This window comes from Syzygium oleosum, unplaced genomic scaffold (assembly GCF_021117445.2).
Source record: "Syzygium oleosum isolate NSW1041296 unplaced genomic scaffold, Sole_v2.1 Sole_v2.20, whole genome shotgun sequence".
NCBI classification, from domain to species: Eukaryota; Viridiplantae; Streptophyta; class Magnoliopsida; order Myrtales; family Myrtaceae; genus Syzygium; species Syzygium oleosum.
In genome coordinates this window covers 2,071,187-2,086,530 of record NW_026607504.1, presented here as the reverse complement: position 1 = coordinate 2,086,530, position 15,344 = coordinate 2,071,187, and the positions used below count along the sequence as shown (strand labels likewise).

At 41.8% G+C, this 15,344-nt stretch overlaps 2 protein-coding genes and 1 non-coding gene across 5 annotated transcripts; all 3 read right to left on the bottom strand.

Annotated features, from left to right (window-relative positions):
* Positions 1–58: 58 nt before the first annotated feature.
* Positions 59–1,885, bottom strand: LOC115684114 (uncharacterized). The gene is made up of 2 exons (XM_030608816.2): positions 535–1,885; positions 59–435 (listed from the first exon to the last, which is right to left on the bottom strand). The coding sequence occupies exons 1-2, from the start codon at positions 1,810–1,812 to the stop codon at positions 325–327; spliced, it is 1,389 nt and encodes a 462-aa protein (XP_030464676.1). The 5' UTR covers positions 1,813–1,885; the 3' UTR covers positions 59–324.
* A 306-nt stretch (positions 1,886–2,191) lies between these two features.
* On the bottom strand, positions 2,192–2,265 carry TRNAI-AAU (transfer RNA isoleucine (anticodon AAU)). The gene has a single exon. It is a non-coding gene; the product is annotated as a tRNA-Ile (tRNA).
* A 9,032-nt stretch (positions 2,266–11,297) lies between these two features.
* LOC115684116 (protein IQ-domain 26-like) lies at positions 11,298–13,663 on the bottom strand. Of its 3 annotated transcripts, none has more exons than XM_030608818.2 (4): positions 13,535–13,663; positions 12,792–13,241; positions 12,079–12,285; positions 11,298–11,998 (listed from the first exon to the last, which is right to left on the bottom strand). In XM_030608818.2, exons 2-4 carry the CDS (start codon positions 13,194–13,196, stop codon positions 11,504–11,506), a joined length of 1,107 nt encoding a protein of 368 aa, XP_030464678.1. In that variant the 5' UTR covers positions 13,197–13,241; positions 13,535–13,663; the 3' UTR covers positions 11,298–11,503. The 3 variants fall into 3 exon arrangements, with proteins under 3 accessions (XP_030464678.1, XP_056176466.1, XP_056176465.1); XM_056320491.1 differs by having other exon boundaries at positions 12,792–13,217; positions 13,535–13,617; XM_056320490.1 differs by lacking the exon at positions 13,535–13,663 and adding an exon at positions 13,365–13,515.
* Positions 13,664–15,344: the final 1,681 nt, after the last annotated feature.

The window sequence follows — 15,344 nt, the reverse complement described above, 5'->3', positions numbered from 1 at the left end:
CAGTGCTTCTGAAATAATGCCTTTCCAGCTCGTATATGATTAGCTGACTTGCTCATGGCGACGGCGGTAGACATTCACAAAACCTCAGGTCGAGCTCGAATTTGCATTGTTCTGAGGGCAATCTAGAGAGCTTTTTGTTCACCAAGGTGGTGGCGGAGTTTTCTGAGCAGATTCACCCCCCTCGGATTACACCATTACAATTCTTCTTCACAAACTCCCTTACAGAAAAAACAATGGGAATTGCTTCATTTGTTCAACAAATCCAGTCGCGCTGAATGAATCTCCACCGAAGAGATTGTTTTCCCCGTTTCCCGTGCTCGGGAACTAGCTTGAACTCATCAGATGTCGCCGAATTCGCTTTGATCGGTCGCGAATTCGGCTGGATCGCCTCACTGGAGTGGCAATACTGATCCAAGCTTCTCCGGTTCCATCCTCCTGCGCGGAAGGCAATTGAGCTACTTACTCGTCACGGTTGCCAAATGACACAACTGACGGTATATTTTAACTAAAGAGTATGACGCCACTATTTCTTACCCTTTTTGTCGATATCATCTCAGTAGTAGTAAAGCTTCCGAGCGAAGGACAACTCTCGAGAGAAGAAGAAGGGATCGAATCAGATGCGAAGTGATCCTCTCTTCCTGGCTTCTCTGCGAATTCACGGGGACACTTGATCGGCGGCGCTATGAAAGAATGTCCTGTGGCTGGAGACGAATCATTACCGAGTTTTTTCTTCCTCCTCGAGTGCAACACAAGCAGCACAAATGCAAGAACTGCTGCGGCAGAACTATAAAGAACAGCATTCGTCACTGATTCAATCCCTACGAGCGCTGAAGTAACTTCACCAAATTCACGAGTCTCTTCTAGCAGCAAATCTTCAGTATCGCTTCCAACTTCCGGCTCGGCAATTCCACTCCCCTGAGGCTCTAAGCTCTTCTTAATCCAATAAAAGTTGCTCTCAACGCCTCCATTTTCTTGTTCGCAGACATCATCATTTTTCTCGACTCTTGTCTCCGCCACCTTGGAAGATTCTTCGGGTTCAACTTCGACCCTCTTCCAAACCTCACCAGTCTCACCTAGCTCATCGTAACGATAATTCTCTCGCAACATACCCTTCATCACCTCAATCCACTCCGCGGCATCCCCTATATCTTCTGAGGATGAGTCGACGTCGGTTTGAGTGGCATTCCTTCCGCTGTCAAAAAATTCAACTATCTTCTCAGAAGCCTCCTCATGTGTAAAACTCAAATTTCCGTACCTTCCTTCAATGTCCCGAACTTCATCTGAAGGAGAAGAAATGCTCTTATTGGAGACGTCAATTTCATCAAATTCAACCATCTTCTCAGAAACAACTTCGTATGTATAACTAGAACTTTTGTGCCAATCTTCGAAATTCTGTGGTAGAGATGTAATCCGCGTATTACAGATACACACCATGAACAGCACCAAAACAAGAAGCAAAAGCAGCAATTCGCATAACCATCTCAAACTGAAAATCTGCGGCAACTCCACTTCATTACTTGCTCCGTCAGAGTCAGAACCCTCCTGCCCTTGCTTCGCTGAATCCTCACTGACGGAGCCTTCCAAATCAGAACCGATACTTGCACCGCCAAAAACATCATTCGCTTCCTCCAGTCGACGAAGGATCTCATGAAACCGTTCCGGGTCGTAGCAGAGGAACTTGGGCCGCGGCGAAAGGTAATTGGTGAAAGGATCATAAGGGCTCGAGATCGGTATTCCTACACTCGGAGAATCGGGCTCAGATTCACGGGGCGATGAACAAGATTGATCTGGGTATCGAGACTTCAGCCTCATTGCTCGGCCGACTCTATCTAATCGGTTTCTTGTCACGTTTTCGAATCTTCTCTTCCGTTCAGCAAATATCTCCTCCGCCAAGAGAAGAAAAAGGGCGATTCACGGAGTTTCGGAAGCGTCAGCGATCGAGGTTTTTGAGATTGTTGATGAGGAGGAATCGGGTTTTACAGAAAATGGGTGTGCGATATCTTGAACTCTTTTGTCGCTTGTGTTTTTCATGGCGGTTAACACAAACATTCAAAGAAGGTGAAGATTTGCATTTTTGACCGTTACTTTCGGACCCGGAGACCGCCCGAATCCGAGTGCTTTTCGAAAATCAAGCCCGACCCGACCCGACCCAAGCAAAATTCTGGCAAAAAGAAAATGAAAAGGAGAGAAATGGCCCATGCAGGTCTCGAACCTGCGACCTTCGCGTTATTAGCACGACGCTCTAACCAACTGAGCTAATAGGCCAATTGCTGCTTTATGTGTAATATATAATTATAAATAAATTACATATCTTCCCAAAGGATAATTAAAAGAATTTCAACTCTTGAGACCAACAATTTGATAGTCGGACCATTGAGCTGGAGACCAAGAAATGGTGCGATTCTTAAAATTGAAATTAAATAAATGAAGAAAGGGTTTTATGGTTCTTGATATGTTTGAGAAGGAAATTAAAACGACGAAATTTTGGCTCCAAAAAAGAAATGTTTTAGTTTCATGCACCCCAAAACTATAGGTAGTTTAGCATTCGGAAGTAGCATTCACCTCCCTTTAAACTCATGCTTTAGGCTTTTAGCAGGATAAGAACACCACAAGTGTCATAACTTTCGCTCGCTTGAGTGCCACATCTTTTAAAAATTGTTCACTTGAGTACTATTGACAATATGTTTCCCCTGAAAATTTAACGTGGCATTAATTTAGTATATAAGATCCAATGTGGCTCGCCGACGAGATAATCAACAAGCGAGAAGTTAAAACAACTCGTTTAGAGATGTATTTGAAGAATCCTAAGTTCCTAACCCAATTTAAAGAAATTGGGGCAAAATTTTGCCAAAATTCAAAAAGTTGGTGAAGAACCCTATTGGGGCAAAATTCCGTCAAAGGCAAAATTGGGGTTCTCAGAGCAAGCGAAGGAAAGAGAGAGGGTTTGTGCCATCCGTTGGTGAAGAACCCTTAACTCAAAACGAGATTCTCTCACTCGCTCTATCAAGAGTTGCCATCGCCATTTCTTGGGAAAAAGTGTCAGAAAAGTCCTAAACATTTTAACCTAGAGCCAATTCTATCCTTTCGACTAATTTTGGCCAGATAATGCTGACGTGGACGCCAGCCAGCTTACATGACACAACAGGCGCTGACGTGGATAACTTTTAATAATTTTTAAAAAAAATTTAATAATATTTTAAAAAAATTTCGAATTTTTTTATTTTATTTTTTTTTATTTTTCATGTTTTCTTTCTTTTTCTTTTTTTTTTTCCTTCCCTTCCTTCTTCCTTCAACCAGTCGCTGGACCTCAGAGACCAGCCAGAGGCGATGGCTGGCCTCAAACGAGCCTCACTAGCCATTGGCTAGGCTCGCCTTCATTGGCCCTCGCGTCTGGCCGTTCACTCAAGCGAGGCCAACCCTTGCCGGTCATGGCCGTGCCAGCCACCGGAGGAAAGAGGAGGAAAAAAAAGAAAAAAATCGAAAATTATTAAAATATTATTTAAAATGTCCACGCCAGTGCCGGCCGTATCACGTAGGCCCGCTGGCGTCCACGTCAACAATATCCGGTCAAAATTAACTGGAATGACTGAATTGGTTCTAGGTCAAAAGGTTTAGGATGACTAAATTAGCACTAATGTAATAGGTTTAAAACTTTTCCGACAATTTTCTCCCATTTCTTTTATCGTCCAGGAGCGATTGTTAGGAACTCTGAGCAGGCGTTGGGATAGAGAAGCGAGAATGACAATGGACAACAGAGGAGAGGAGGAGCGGTGTAATTGTCTTCGAAGTTGCCTGACTATGCTTCCAAGCCGAAGTAAGAGAAGACAGAGCGAGAGTGAACAAGAAAGCGAGAGAGAGATAGAAAGCTTCGTAAGTTTTCTTTATGGAGAGGACGAAGTGAGAGAGAGAGAAAGTTAGTCTTCCCAAAAAATGTGGTCGTTTTGTTAGCTCTTGCCGCGTCGAATGAAGAATTTTCCACATTGCACTTCAATTTCTTTTAAAAAGCCAAGTCGGATTCAAACCATAATTTTAAAAACCACCTAGGCTGAATTGCCAAAATAGGCACTCAAGTGAACAAGTTTACACCTATGTGTCATTCAAGTGAGCCAAAAAAAAACTATGGTACTCAAGCAAGCGTCGTATGAAACTCAAGCGAGTGCCATACAGTACGAAAGTTATGATACTTTTAGTGTTCTTATCTCAACTATTAGCTGATAGAAAAATTAATTTCAAAGCTCTCCGATATTTTCATCGGTTCGACCCCATTCTGCCCCCACAAACGAGAACCCAATCGCCAAACCGATGCTCGCCTGATCACAGAGCGAGTTCATCGCTCAGGGGTTCGCTCGAGATGATGAATGGATTCAAGAAAAGAAGACGACGACGGCAAGAAGCCCGAATCTAGCGCGAGCAGTACTTATCTCCGGCTTTTTGGAGAAAACTGTGACGGCTTCTTCACACTTCACTCTTCACTCTTCTCTCTCTCTCTCTCTCTCTCTCTCTCTCTCTCTCTCTCTCTCTCTCTCTCTCTCTCTCTCTCTCTCTCTCTCTCTGGAGCCATTAAGTGATACAACCATCGTTTTCCTTGGTCTACCATGACAAGAGCACCGAGGTTATATTAATGTATAATTATATGTATTATGGGGTATTTATGTAATTATGTTTATATTTGTACCCTTTCTGTAATTAGTCACTCCTATAAATACATATCTTACAACCCTAATTAGGGTTGAGCCATCATAAACACTTTGTCGTTGTTTTCTCTCTGACTCTAAACATCAACATGGTATCAGAGCAGAAAACGAATCGAATTCTTCAACATCTCTACCCCAAATCAACACTTCCTTTGCTCCAATTACTATCTCAACAATGTCCAATACATCTCTAAATTTTTCTTCTTCTCTACCATCTCTTTACCCACCATCTTCTTTTTCTGTTAATCCCAATTTCCCATCGCCTCCCGATACTATTGCGCCCACTTTCTCCTCTTCTTCATTCTTCACTGCTGCTCCGATCTCTGCTGCTACTCAAATTACGGCTGTGCAATCATCCTCGTCGTCGCTTGTTCTTCCCAACATCACAAGTCTCGTCTCCATCAAACTCGATGCAGACAATTATCTCCTGTGGAAATCTCAGTTTGAATCTATTTTAATCTGTAACGATCTGCTGGGCTATGTGGATGGTTCTTTTCCATGTCCGCCGAAGCTTATCAATGATCAGACTGGCACTATAGTGGTCAATACTTCCTATTCCACCTGGGTGAAGACACATCAATGTGTTCATAGTTTGATCAATTCGACCCTCACAGTCGAAATTTTCCGTGAAGTTCACGACCTTCGGACATCTCGGGAGATTTGGCTTGCTCTAGGACAACGTTTTACTGATCGCTGCGCGGCCAAGGAAATTGGACTAAAATTGAATTTTCAGAATACTGTGAAGAAACCCGATCAGTCAATGTCTGATTATCTCCAGCATCTGAAGTCAATTGCGGACTCTCTCACCGCAATCAATTGCTCCGTCTCTGACAAGGACTTGGTGATTCAAGCCCTCAATGGGCTCCCATCTAAGTATGATCCTTTTGTCACTATGGTCACAAACGGCCCTACAATTCTCTCCTTCGGTGATCTGCGGTCACGTCTCCTCATCCAAGAACTCCGAAAATCCAGTGCATCATCTTCATCTGATATTCATCATGCTTTGATTGGTCACACCACTTCACCCAGTCCACCGTTTCGAGGATCTTAAGGTGGACGTAATTCTAGAGGTCGTAGATCTGGTCGAGGACAAGGTGGACGATTCTCGCGTGATAAATCGAATTGGCAATCTTCCTATGATCGGTTCGGTTCGCAATCATTATCGGCTCTCTATGCCTCCTCCACCTCCTCTGGTCGGTCTCGTGGTGGTTCGAAGCCCTATGTTCCCCCTTTCACACCGGGAGGTATTCTCGGATCTAGGCATCATCTTACTTGTCAGATATGTAATGGAGTCGGGCATACTGCACTACAATGTCGACAACAATTCAACCATGCTTTTACCACTACTGATCTGTCGGACTCATTCTCAGCTCTCTCGGTTGGTGAGACCTCTGATTCATCTTGGTATCTTGACAGTGAAGCGTCGGCACACATGACTAGTGATATTGGTAACATCCTAAATCCTAGACCTTTTTACGATTTGACAAAAGTCTCGGTTGGTGATGGTCGTTTATTGCTTGTTAAGCAAGTCGGTAAAGCCTTTTTACATACTGGTTCTCGATCTTTATTATTATCTCCCGTCTATCATGTTCCTAATCTTGCTCGCAATCTTCTCTTCGTTGCTCAACTTTGCCATAAAAATTCTTGTGCCATTGATTTTAATGGTTCATCCTTTTCTTTGAAGGACAAACAAACCGGGAAAGTTCTCCTCCAAGCTAATTCTTCTCATGGTCTTTATACGATTTCCAACTCAATGGTGTCATCTCAGTCGCATCCTATCGTGGCTTCCTCTGCTTCACTCACTCGCTGGCATGCTCGTCTTGGCCATCCAAATAAACAAGTTTTGAGTCGTGTTTGCAATTCTAGTTCTAAGTTGATATCATGTGAGTCCTGTCTTGTAGGCAAGTCTCATCGATTGCCTTTTGAGTATGTTAGTCATCGTGCATCTTTTCCTTTAGTTGTAATTCATTCTGATGTATGGATGAGTCCAATTTTCTCTAATTTTGGTTTCAAATATTTTGCGTTATTCATTGATGATTATTCTCGGTTCACTTGGGCATTTCCCATGAAAAATAAATCTGAAGTGCCTACACACTTTCATCGCTTTCGTTGTTTTATCGAAAATCTGTGCAATGCCAAAATTAAATTTTTACAAACTGATGGGGGAGGTGAATATACCAGTAATGCGTTTCAAACATACTTACGTGAAAATGGTATTATTCAACGTTTTTCTTGTCCACAAACCCCATCTCAAAATGGTTTATCCGAACGTAAAATCAAACACTTAGTTGAAATGTCTCGAACCTTATTAATCCATGCTCATATGCCTTCTTCATATTGGGTCAATGCTCTTCTCACTGCTGTTTACACCATTAATCGACTTCCCACTCCTGTCATATCTAATATTTCTCATTTCCAGTGTTTATTTGGGTTCGAGTTTGATTACTCGTTCTTTCGGGTTTTTGGGTGTGCTTGTTATCCTTTTCTTCCGTCTCGTGTCTCTCATAAGCTGGCACCTCATTCTGTGCCATGTGTATTTCTTGGGTACGCGTCAAATCACAAAGGCTATCGTTGCCTTGATCGGTCAAGTGGTCGTGTTTTTATCAGTCGTCATGTTTGGTTTGATGAGGAGAATTTTCCCTTTTCAACAAAATCTTCAAATCATAGTCCCGTACCCCACTGTTCTACATCACCTTCTTCACTTTTTGTTTACTCCAATCAATCTATTCTTCCTTCTACTTCCTTTGGCCCTCAAATTTCTCATCCGCCTCTTTTTTCTTCTCAAGCCCAACCTCCTAATTTGCCTCTCTCCTCCTCTCGAACTACCGAATCTACTTCCAATTCTTTTTCACCTCCACCTCCCCTCTCTCCGAACTCAGTCACTATGTCTCAACCTCACTCCTCTCCCGACAAAATTCCTCCCATAACAGACCCGCAAATCCCCTTTACATCTCTGTCCAGCTCTACCACTTTCATTTCCTCTCTTCCGACTCATCCTATGCAGACTCGTGCCAAATCTGGAATTTCTAAACAGAGGAAAATTTTTAATCTCTCTCATTCTTTTCATGAAGAGACACCGACTTGCTATTCTAAGGCTATTCTTGACCCTCGTTGGAAAGCGGCCATGGCAGATGAATTTAATGCCTTGGTCACCAATCACACGTGGGATCTTGTACTACCTGATCCTTCTAAGAATTTAGTCGGTTGTAAATGGGTTATTAAGATCAAGGAAAAATCTGATGGAACTGTAGAACGCTTAAAAGCTTGCCTCGTTGTACAGGGATTTAAGCAGCAGGTTGGACTGGACTATGACGAGACTTTTAGCCCAGTCGTTAAACCCACTACAATTCGGGTTGTTCTCTCTATTGCAATTTGCTCGGGATAGGCCATACGTCAACTTGATGTCAAGAATGCCTTCTTACACGGCATCCTTTGTGAGGAAGTTTACATGCGCCAACCTCCCGGTTTCTCTCATCCTGAATTCCCGAATCATGTGTGCCGTCTCCAGAAAGCCATATACGGTTTAAAACAAGCTCCACGTGCATGGTTTCATCGCTTCAGCAGTTTTTTATTATCTTTGGGCTTCATGGCGAGTAAGGCCGATCCTTCATTATTCGTCCATGCTTCTTCTCGGGGTCGTGTGTATCTCCTGCTGTATGTTGATGATATCCTTGTCACCGGTGATACTCCTGAGTTATTACGGTCTTTGATTACTCGACTCTCACGGGAATTTGCTATGAAGGATCTTGGACCACTTCACTATTTCCTAGGCATTGAGGCTCATCACCGCTCTGACGGTACGCTTTTATCTCAAGCCAAGTGTGTTGATAGTCTTTTGCGCAAGTTTGACCTTGTTAAGGTCAAGCCTGTATCTACTCCTCTAGCCTCGAAGACTCTATTGTCTGCTAATGATGGTGAGGTTCTCGCTTCTCCGACGTTGTATCGACAAATGGTTGGTGCTCTACAGTATGTATCTATGACCAGACCAGATATTAGTTTTGCTGTGAATTTGGTTAGTCAATTCATGCATCAACCACGATTACCTCATCTCCAGGCCGTCAAACGTATATACCGATATTTAGCTGGCACCTCCACCCATGGCTTGCTCATTGAGCGGGGTTCTCCCACTTCCTTGACTGCTTATGCGGATGCAGATTGGGCTGGATGCTCCGATACTAGACGGTCCACCTCCGGGTTTTGTGTTTTTCTAGGCACCAATCTTGTTTCATGGAGTGCCAAGAAGCAACCCACCGTGGCCCGTTCTAGTACAGAGGCTGAGTATCGTGCTGTCGCTCAATGGTTGCTGAGACTATTTGGATTCGTCATTTACTTCGTGAGCTTGGGGTCCCCCTTTATAATCCTCTCACCGTTTATTGTGACAACATCTCTGCCACCTATCTTGCTATCAACCCTGTGTTTCATGCTCGCACCAAACACATTGAGTTGGATTACCATTTTGTTCGAGAACGGGTTGCTTCCGAAGATTTCCATGTTCGCTACGTGCCTACAACAGATCAATTGGCAGATATCTTCACCAAGGGACTACCTAGTCCACGTCACGCGTTATTAAGATCCAATCTCTCAGTTGTTACACATACTTCGGATTGAGGGGGAGTATTAATATATAATTATATGTATTATGGGGTATTTATGTAATTATGTTTATATGTGTACCCTTTCTGTAATTAGTCACTCCTATAAATACATATCATACAACCCTAATTAGGGTTGAGCCACTATAAACACTTTGTTGTTGTTTTCTCTCTGACTCTAAACATCAACAGGTTACTCTTATTAAGAAGGGCATCGGAGAAGTCCATGAAAATAATGTATAACCCATCAACTCTCTTCGCCCTTAAGTGCAGGCCTCAAATCTTTTCTCAGTCTGTTATGAACGGATCAACTCAACTAAGTCGAGATCGATGTTAGCTCTTGGCTAAATGGATCTGAAGGAGTACTCGAGACACTCAAAAAGGCAATAGATGTAGTATCTCTTCCAATTGATCTAACGCGTTAGGTTAAGGACATCTCAATCTTTATAATCTCGTCCGCATATTTTCTTATGCTGATTCGTCTCAATTTGGCGCCAAGGAAGAGTCTGCAAGGAATCTACGGCAAGAGTCTGCAAGGAATCTTCCAATTGCCATTCTGTGAAGTTTTGAAATTTTTAATTTTTTTAAATTTTTTTTGGGAATCTCAAAAAAATTAAAATTTACTCAAAAAGTGGGTGGCCACAGGTATTCTAAGCCATTTTGTGAAATTTTGAAATTTTTTTTTATTTTTTATTTTTTTGGGCACCTCAAAAAATATAAATTTTACTCAAAGTGGGTGGCTACAGATATTCTAAGCAATTTTATGAAGTTTTGAAAATTTTGATTTCTTGCTTTTTTTTTGAAAAAATTAAACAAATTTCCTATTTTCCCGAAATCTGAATTTTTTTTTATTTTCTCGACATTTTGATGATTTTTTCTGGAATTTTTCAATTTTTTGGGATTTTCTGAATTTTTTTTTAGATTTTTATGAATTTTTTGGATTTTTTAATTATTTTTATTCCATTTCTAAAAAAATGGATTTCTGTTCCTGGAAATAGAATTTTCTGTTATTTATCAAACGGATTTTTATTTCAGGAAATAGAAATTTTGTGCTGTTATCAAACGGGTTTTTGTTCTAGAAATAGAAATTTTTGGTCGTTATCAAACGGGTTTTTTTTCTCAGAAACTCATCCAGGAACCAGAAATAGAAAAATCTATTTCTGGTTCAGGAACTCATTCCGAAACAGAATAGTTATCATTCGCTACCCGAATCGCCGCAGCTAAGTTTTATTGACTCAAGAAAGAACTTTGGAGGAAGCAAAAAAGAAACAATTCACAATATCGACAAAATAGAGAGCCAGTGCTTTTTAGTAATTAAATTATAAAATCCACTTTACATTCATGTTTGACCTAATAGGATAATCCCAACCTTTTCCCCTCCTTTTTTTCTACATTCTTTTATGAAAACTATTTTTTTTTATGGAAACTATTTTAGTGAGTTATAATGTCACAATGTATAAAATAATTAATAAGTTAATAATGTTCCAATATGAATAACATTGATTGGTTAATGATTTCATGGTCCTAACATGGTAGACTCACGTACGGACAACATGGACACGCAAAAGAAGAAAGCAAAGATATCCTTAAATAAAACTAATCAACCCATAATCAAGCCTTAATCATTCTTGGCAGAAATTCAAAGATATCATCAACTCCTCTCTACCCTCAATCTGCGAAAAAGCTTAGCTTAGCTTAGAAAACATAGCAATCTTGTGGTCAACGTTGATATTGATTTATTTTTAATACAGAAAGGAAAAATAGTTCTATTTGGAGAAAATTCCTCAATATCTTAATGGCAGATCCACCTTGATTCACGCTCTTGATTAGACAATAAACATTAAGCAAATCTTGAAATGAGATGGGAGATGGGTGCTGGTCAAAGAACTTTCAAATCTTTTTTTTTCCCATTTATTTTCAGCAACTGCATCATTACTACACTAACCAGTGGTTACTCATTGCTCTTGATAATGTAAGGAAGTACAAGAACCATCTGAAGCGCAGATGTTGAGAGACAAAAACAGAGAGAAGCAATTTCATTTGGTTGGTTTCACAGAAAACATGCATCCAACGACAACTCCCAGAACTGAGAAGAATCTACACAAACACATGGTTGAATCTTGTTGATTGCGGACATCTAGTTGGAGATGAAAGCTCCGAAATGAGAAATTCTAACTATTCGCTGGAGGTGGAGACCGTGGTTTTGTAAGTAATCGGTCATTCGAAAATGTCTTCAACCTGCGAGCGCGACCGTTGCATTCTGATGGCTCTGACGCTGTTCCGGGCGGCGATGATCTCGCTGAGCGTGAGCCTCTTCTTTGACCCCTCCTCGGGTCTTTGTTTGGGGGTGCTGAGTGACCTCGACTTGGCCTCGAACGACTGAGTGTTCGCCATGTAGCTCGGGAGCTCGGAGCGAGGCTCGTAGAAGCTGTCTCCACAAGCACTTTTAACGGGTGTTGGAGTTTTACACTCATTGCCAGCGAGGCGCCACTCAAAGTTCCGTGAGTTTTGGCAATTGAGCATCGAAACGGCATGGTCTGATCCATTGTAGACGCATTCCAACACCGGGCTATGGATTGGGCAGAATCTTGAACGAGTCTTGAACGTGTCAACCTCAACAATTTTGGGGCTCTCATCCAAATTGCTCGCAACCTCTGAAGAAGTAGAGAGCCTCTTGCTGTGGAATGCACTTCTTGCATCACAAACTTTTTCCTGTAAAATTGCAACAGAACACGGTGAGACAGATGATTGAAGCTAATAGCCAAAGGGATATGCTTCAAAAAGATTCTCACCATGGATCTCCTGGGTCGATTTTCCAAAGGATACCGGTTCTCTTTGTCGAGAGAATGGCGAGCTTGATGTGATCTGACAGTGGCTTGGGCTCGAACTATAGCCTGCATGCTACGCAGAGCGGCAGTAGCCCTCTTTCTGACCAGATAGCCTCTAACAAAGGCTTGCAGCTTGACCAATCCTTTGAGAGCTCGAAGCGCTTTCCGGGCCTGTCACCAATGCATAATTTCATCAACATATACCCACGATAAGACGACAGGGTCTTTCTTTTCCATTTGAGACAATGCCAACAAATACCGGAGCTAGCGACCAATGTTCATATGGTGAAGCACTGTAAGAGAGCATATTAGACTAACTGGTAAATGTATAGTCTGAAACCGCAGATGCAAGAAAAATTGAGAGGAAGATGGAACATGGAGGTACCAATAGAAAGATGAAAACAACAATCCAAATCAAAATGTCCGAATCTGACAAGTTCTGGCGGAACAGGAAGGAAACCGATTCATTGACCTCAATCAGTTATTAGTCTCAATGACATGAGATACTGTTCTATTCATAATTGATGTCTCATTTTGACTCCCATGTGTGTGTGTGAGAAAGATGTCATTTGCCCCAGATGTTCACAACAATTGAAGCATCACAGGATTTTATCAGAACCAGATAACAATCTACTTTTACCGAATTGAATGAACCCAGCTTGGGAGAAACATCTTACAAGAAAACCTCTTACAGCGGTCTGAATTTTCACCGCAGCCGACCTCTCCCTCCCACCTCTCGGCATTGTTCCTCTTCCATGGCTCGTTAGCTTCACGACTGCAGCCGCTGCCTCTGCAGCTGCAACCGCGGCATTGGCAGCCACCGCGGTGGCTGCAGCGACCACAATTGCCTGCTCATTTTGCCCCTTCGTTGCCTCTGCAACATAAGACTTGAGCCAAACAGCATCCGAGATCGAACTGCTGGCCCGATACCTATTCACCGCGTCAGAATCCTTCCTGGACTTGCTAAAACTCCACCTTTTCGTCTCTTTCTTGTCACCAGAAACGGAATATGCACTGTCAAGACTGAATTTTTCTCTCTTCATTCCCAATACGGCCTTCAACCATCTTGTAGCTTTTCCCATCTTCTCCGCTACACTTGATAACTGATGGAAATTAAAGATAATCACCTGCAAGTGGAATTGAAGTTGCCAAGCACCAATTGAGAAACAAACCAAAGATGATGCAATTCATTTGTCATGAAAAATGAAGAGGGTGGGGTCTAATGAGAGAGAAACGGGTAGAGATTGGACATTTCTGGTTTAGTGGGAGATGATCTGACAACAACTCGTGTTGAAACTGCGTTTGGAGACAAAAAGATGTCACGAAAACCAGAGACTTTGTTACTACTGTTTCAATGACACGCTACACAGACAGAGAGTCAAGGAGTTTTATTGAGAAAAAGCTGATGAACCCCACTCACCCAAAGAGCTAACTTCGAAAATTTCAAAAAGAGCGCCGAATTTCAGCTGCTAAACTCTCTCTCTCTCTTCTGACCAAAAAAAAAAAAACTCTCTCTCTCTCTCTCTCTCTCTCTCTCTCTCTGCACTGTTTTTCATGTCAAAATCAATATTATTTCCTTCTCTCAGGTAACAGTGACGATAATGCCAGCCAATGACTGTTTCAGAGAATCTCCCACTCTTTCGAATACCCTGTTTGAGTAGTGTCCTTTCTTCCTCGCCTGCCCTTTTAAAGGCCGCATCAAGATCATCACTCTCTCTCTCTCTCTCTCTGATTTTCACAGCATTTAAGGCCACACCAACCAAAGGGTTTTCCCATTTTCGTTCCCAAATAATGATCCCACAGTCAAATTTACCAATCCTTTGCTCTCCTCTGTTTTGATGGTTCAGTCTTCTTTCTTTTCTGAAAATAATAGAGGGTTCCTCTATAGATGACTCTGTGGACCAATTGTTAGAAAAAATTTTGGCAATATGGGTGTCAAAGCTTACTTAATCCCAGAAGTTCCTGCAAATCATTTGCATAAGTTTACTATTCTATGCAGTAGAAGAAATTGTGAACTGCAGTCATGTTGGGGATTTTGAAAATGTTTTTGAGAGTTTCAAATTTTGAATAGTCAGAAAGATTATGGGGGCGATGAGATGGTATTGATGGGATGAAAATGAAAGGGGGAGGTGCATAATAAATTGGACATCTGGGAGGGGGAGGGAGAGCAAATCGGTATACTTGTGCGTATCCCGATGAGAATTTCTTATGGAAAATGAGGATCTGGATCACATTCAATTCAATCCCATGGCTTCTCAGCAATTTGAGTTTCTCGAAATCTCTTTGAGGAAAATTCGAATCTTGATGTTGTCGGAGAGTGGAACATTGATGATGCCCGTGACCTATGCTTTGAATTTCTCCATTAATGCTTTTCTGTCTCTCTGTTTCCCAATGAGCTTAGAAGTTTCCTTTACCATTCTGGTGGTATTCTTGCTCTCCTCTGTTAAAAAGAGAACACAAAGTCGTGTTAACAAGTGCTCTTAAGACACTGTGAAGTATTCATAGTCTAAAATAATTCATTCTGCAAAGTAATGGATACACGAAATTCAAAAACTGTAAAATATTCTCGATTAGCTGTTCTATAACGAAGTCCAAAACGATGAACTTCTTTGTACTCGTCTCTTGAGTTAGTATATAAGTTACTACCAGCAACATATGAACCGACTTAGTATATCTCTCCACACGCACGACCAAATCAGGCCACTAGGGAAGCTACCCGCCTTCGAAGAGAGAGAGAGAGAGATTGGATGACGGCCGCAAGAGACGGAATATGGCAACACGGTATAATGACGATGGCGTCACATGGGCTGACGTTGAGCATGGTGCACGGTGATTGCGGCAGAGGAGAAAGTATTTTATGTAACAGTTACGCCACACGTTATTATCCCGTAACATAATCATAAGATACCTTAATGTACACAGAGACACGTTAGTGGGGAAATAGAGAGAGAGAAAGAGGGAAGGGGGGAAGTATCTTACACTATATTAGATATGAGGCCAATTCCCCTAAAGTCCAACAGTAATTTGGTGGGTCAAGTGCATTTCGCGTTGACTTCTTTTAATTTTAAGAGACCCAATCACTTTTTAATATGGAAAAAGTACTGATCAAACAATTGGGTTATCAATTAAGATATGTTGATAAGATCACACATCATCGTGAAAACTTACTAATCCCGTATATAAATGTGTGTGTGAGCGCCCCCCGCGCACGCGCGCTTAATTTCTAATAT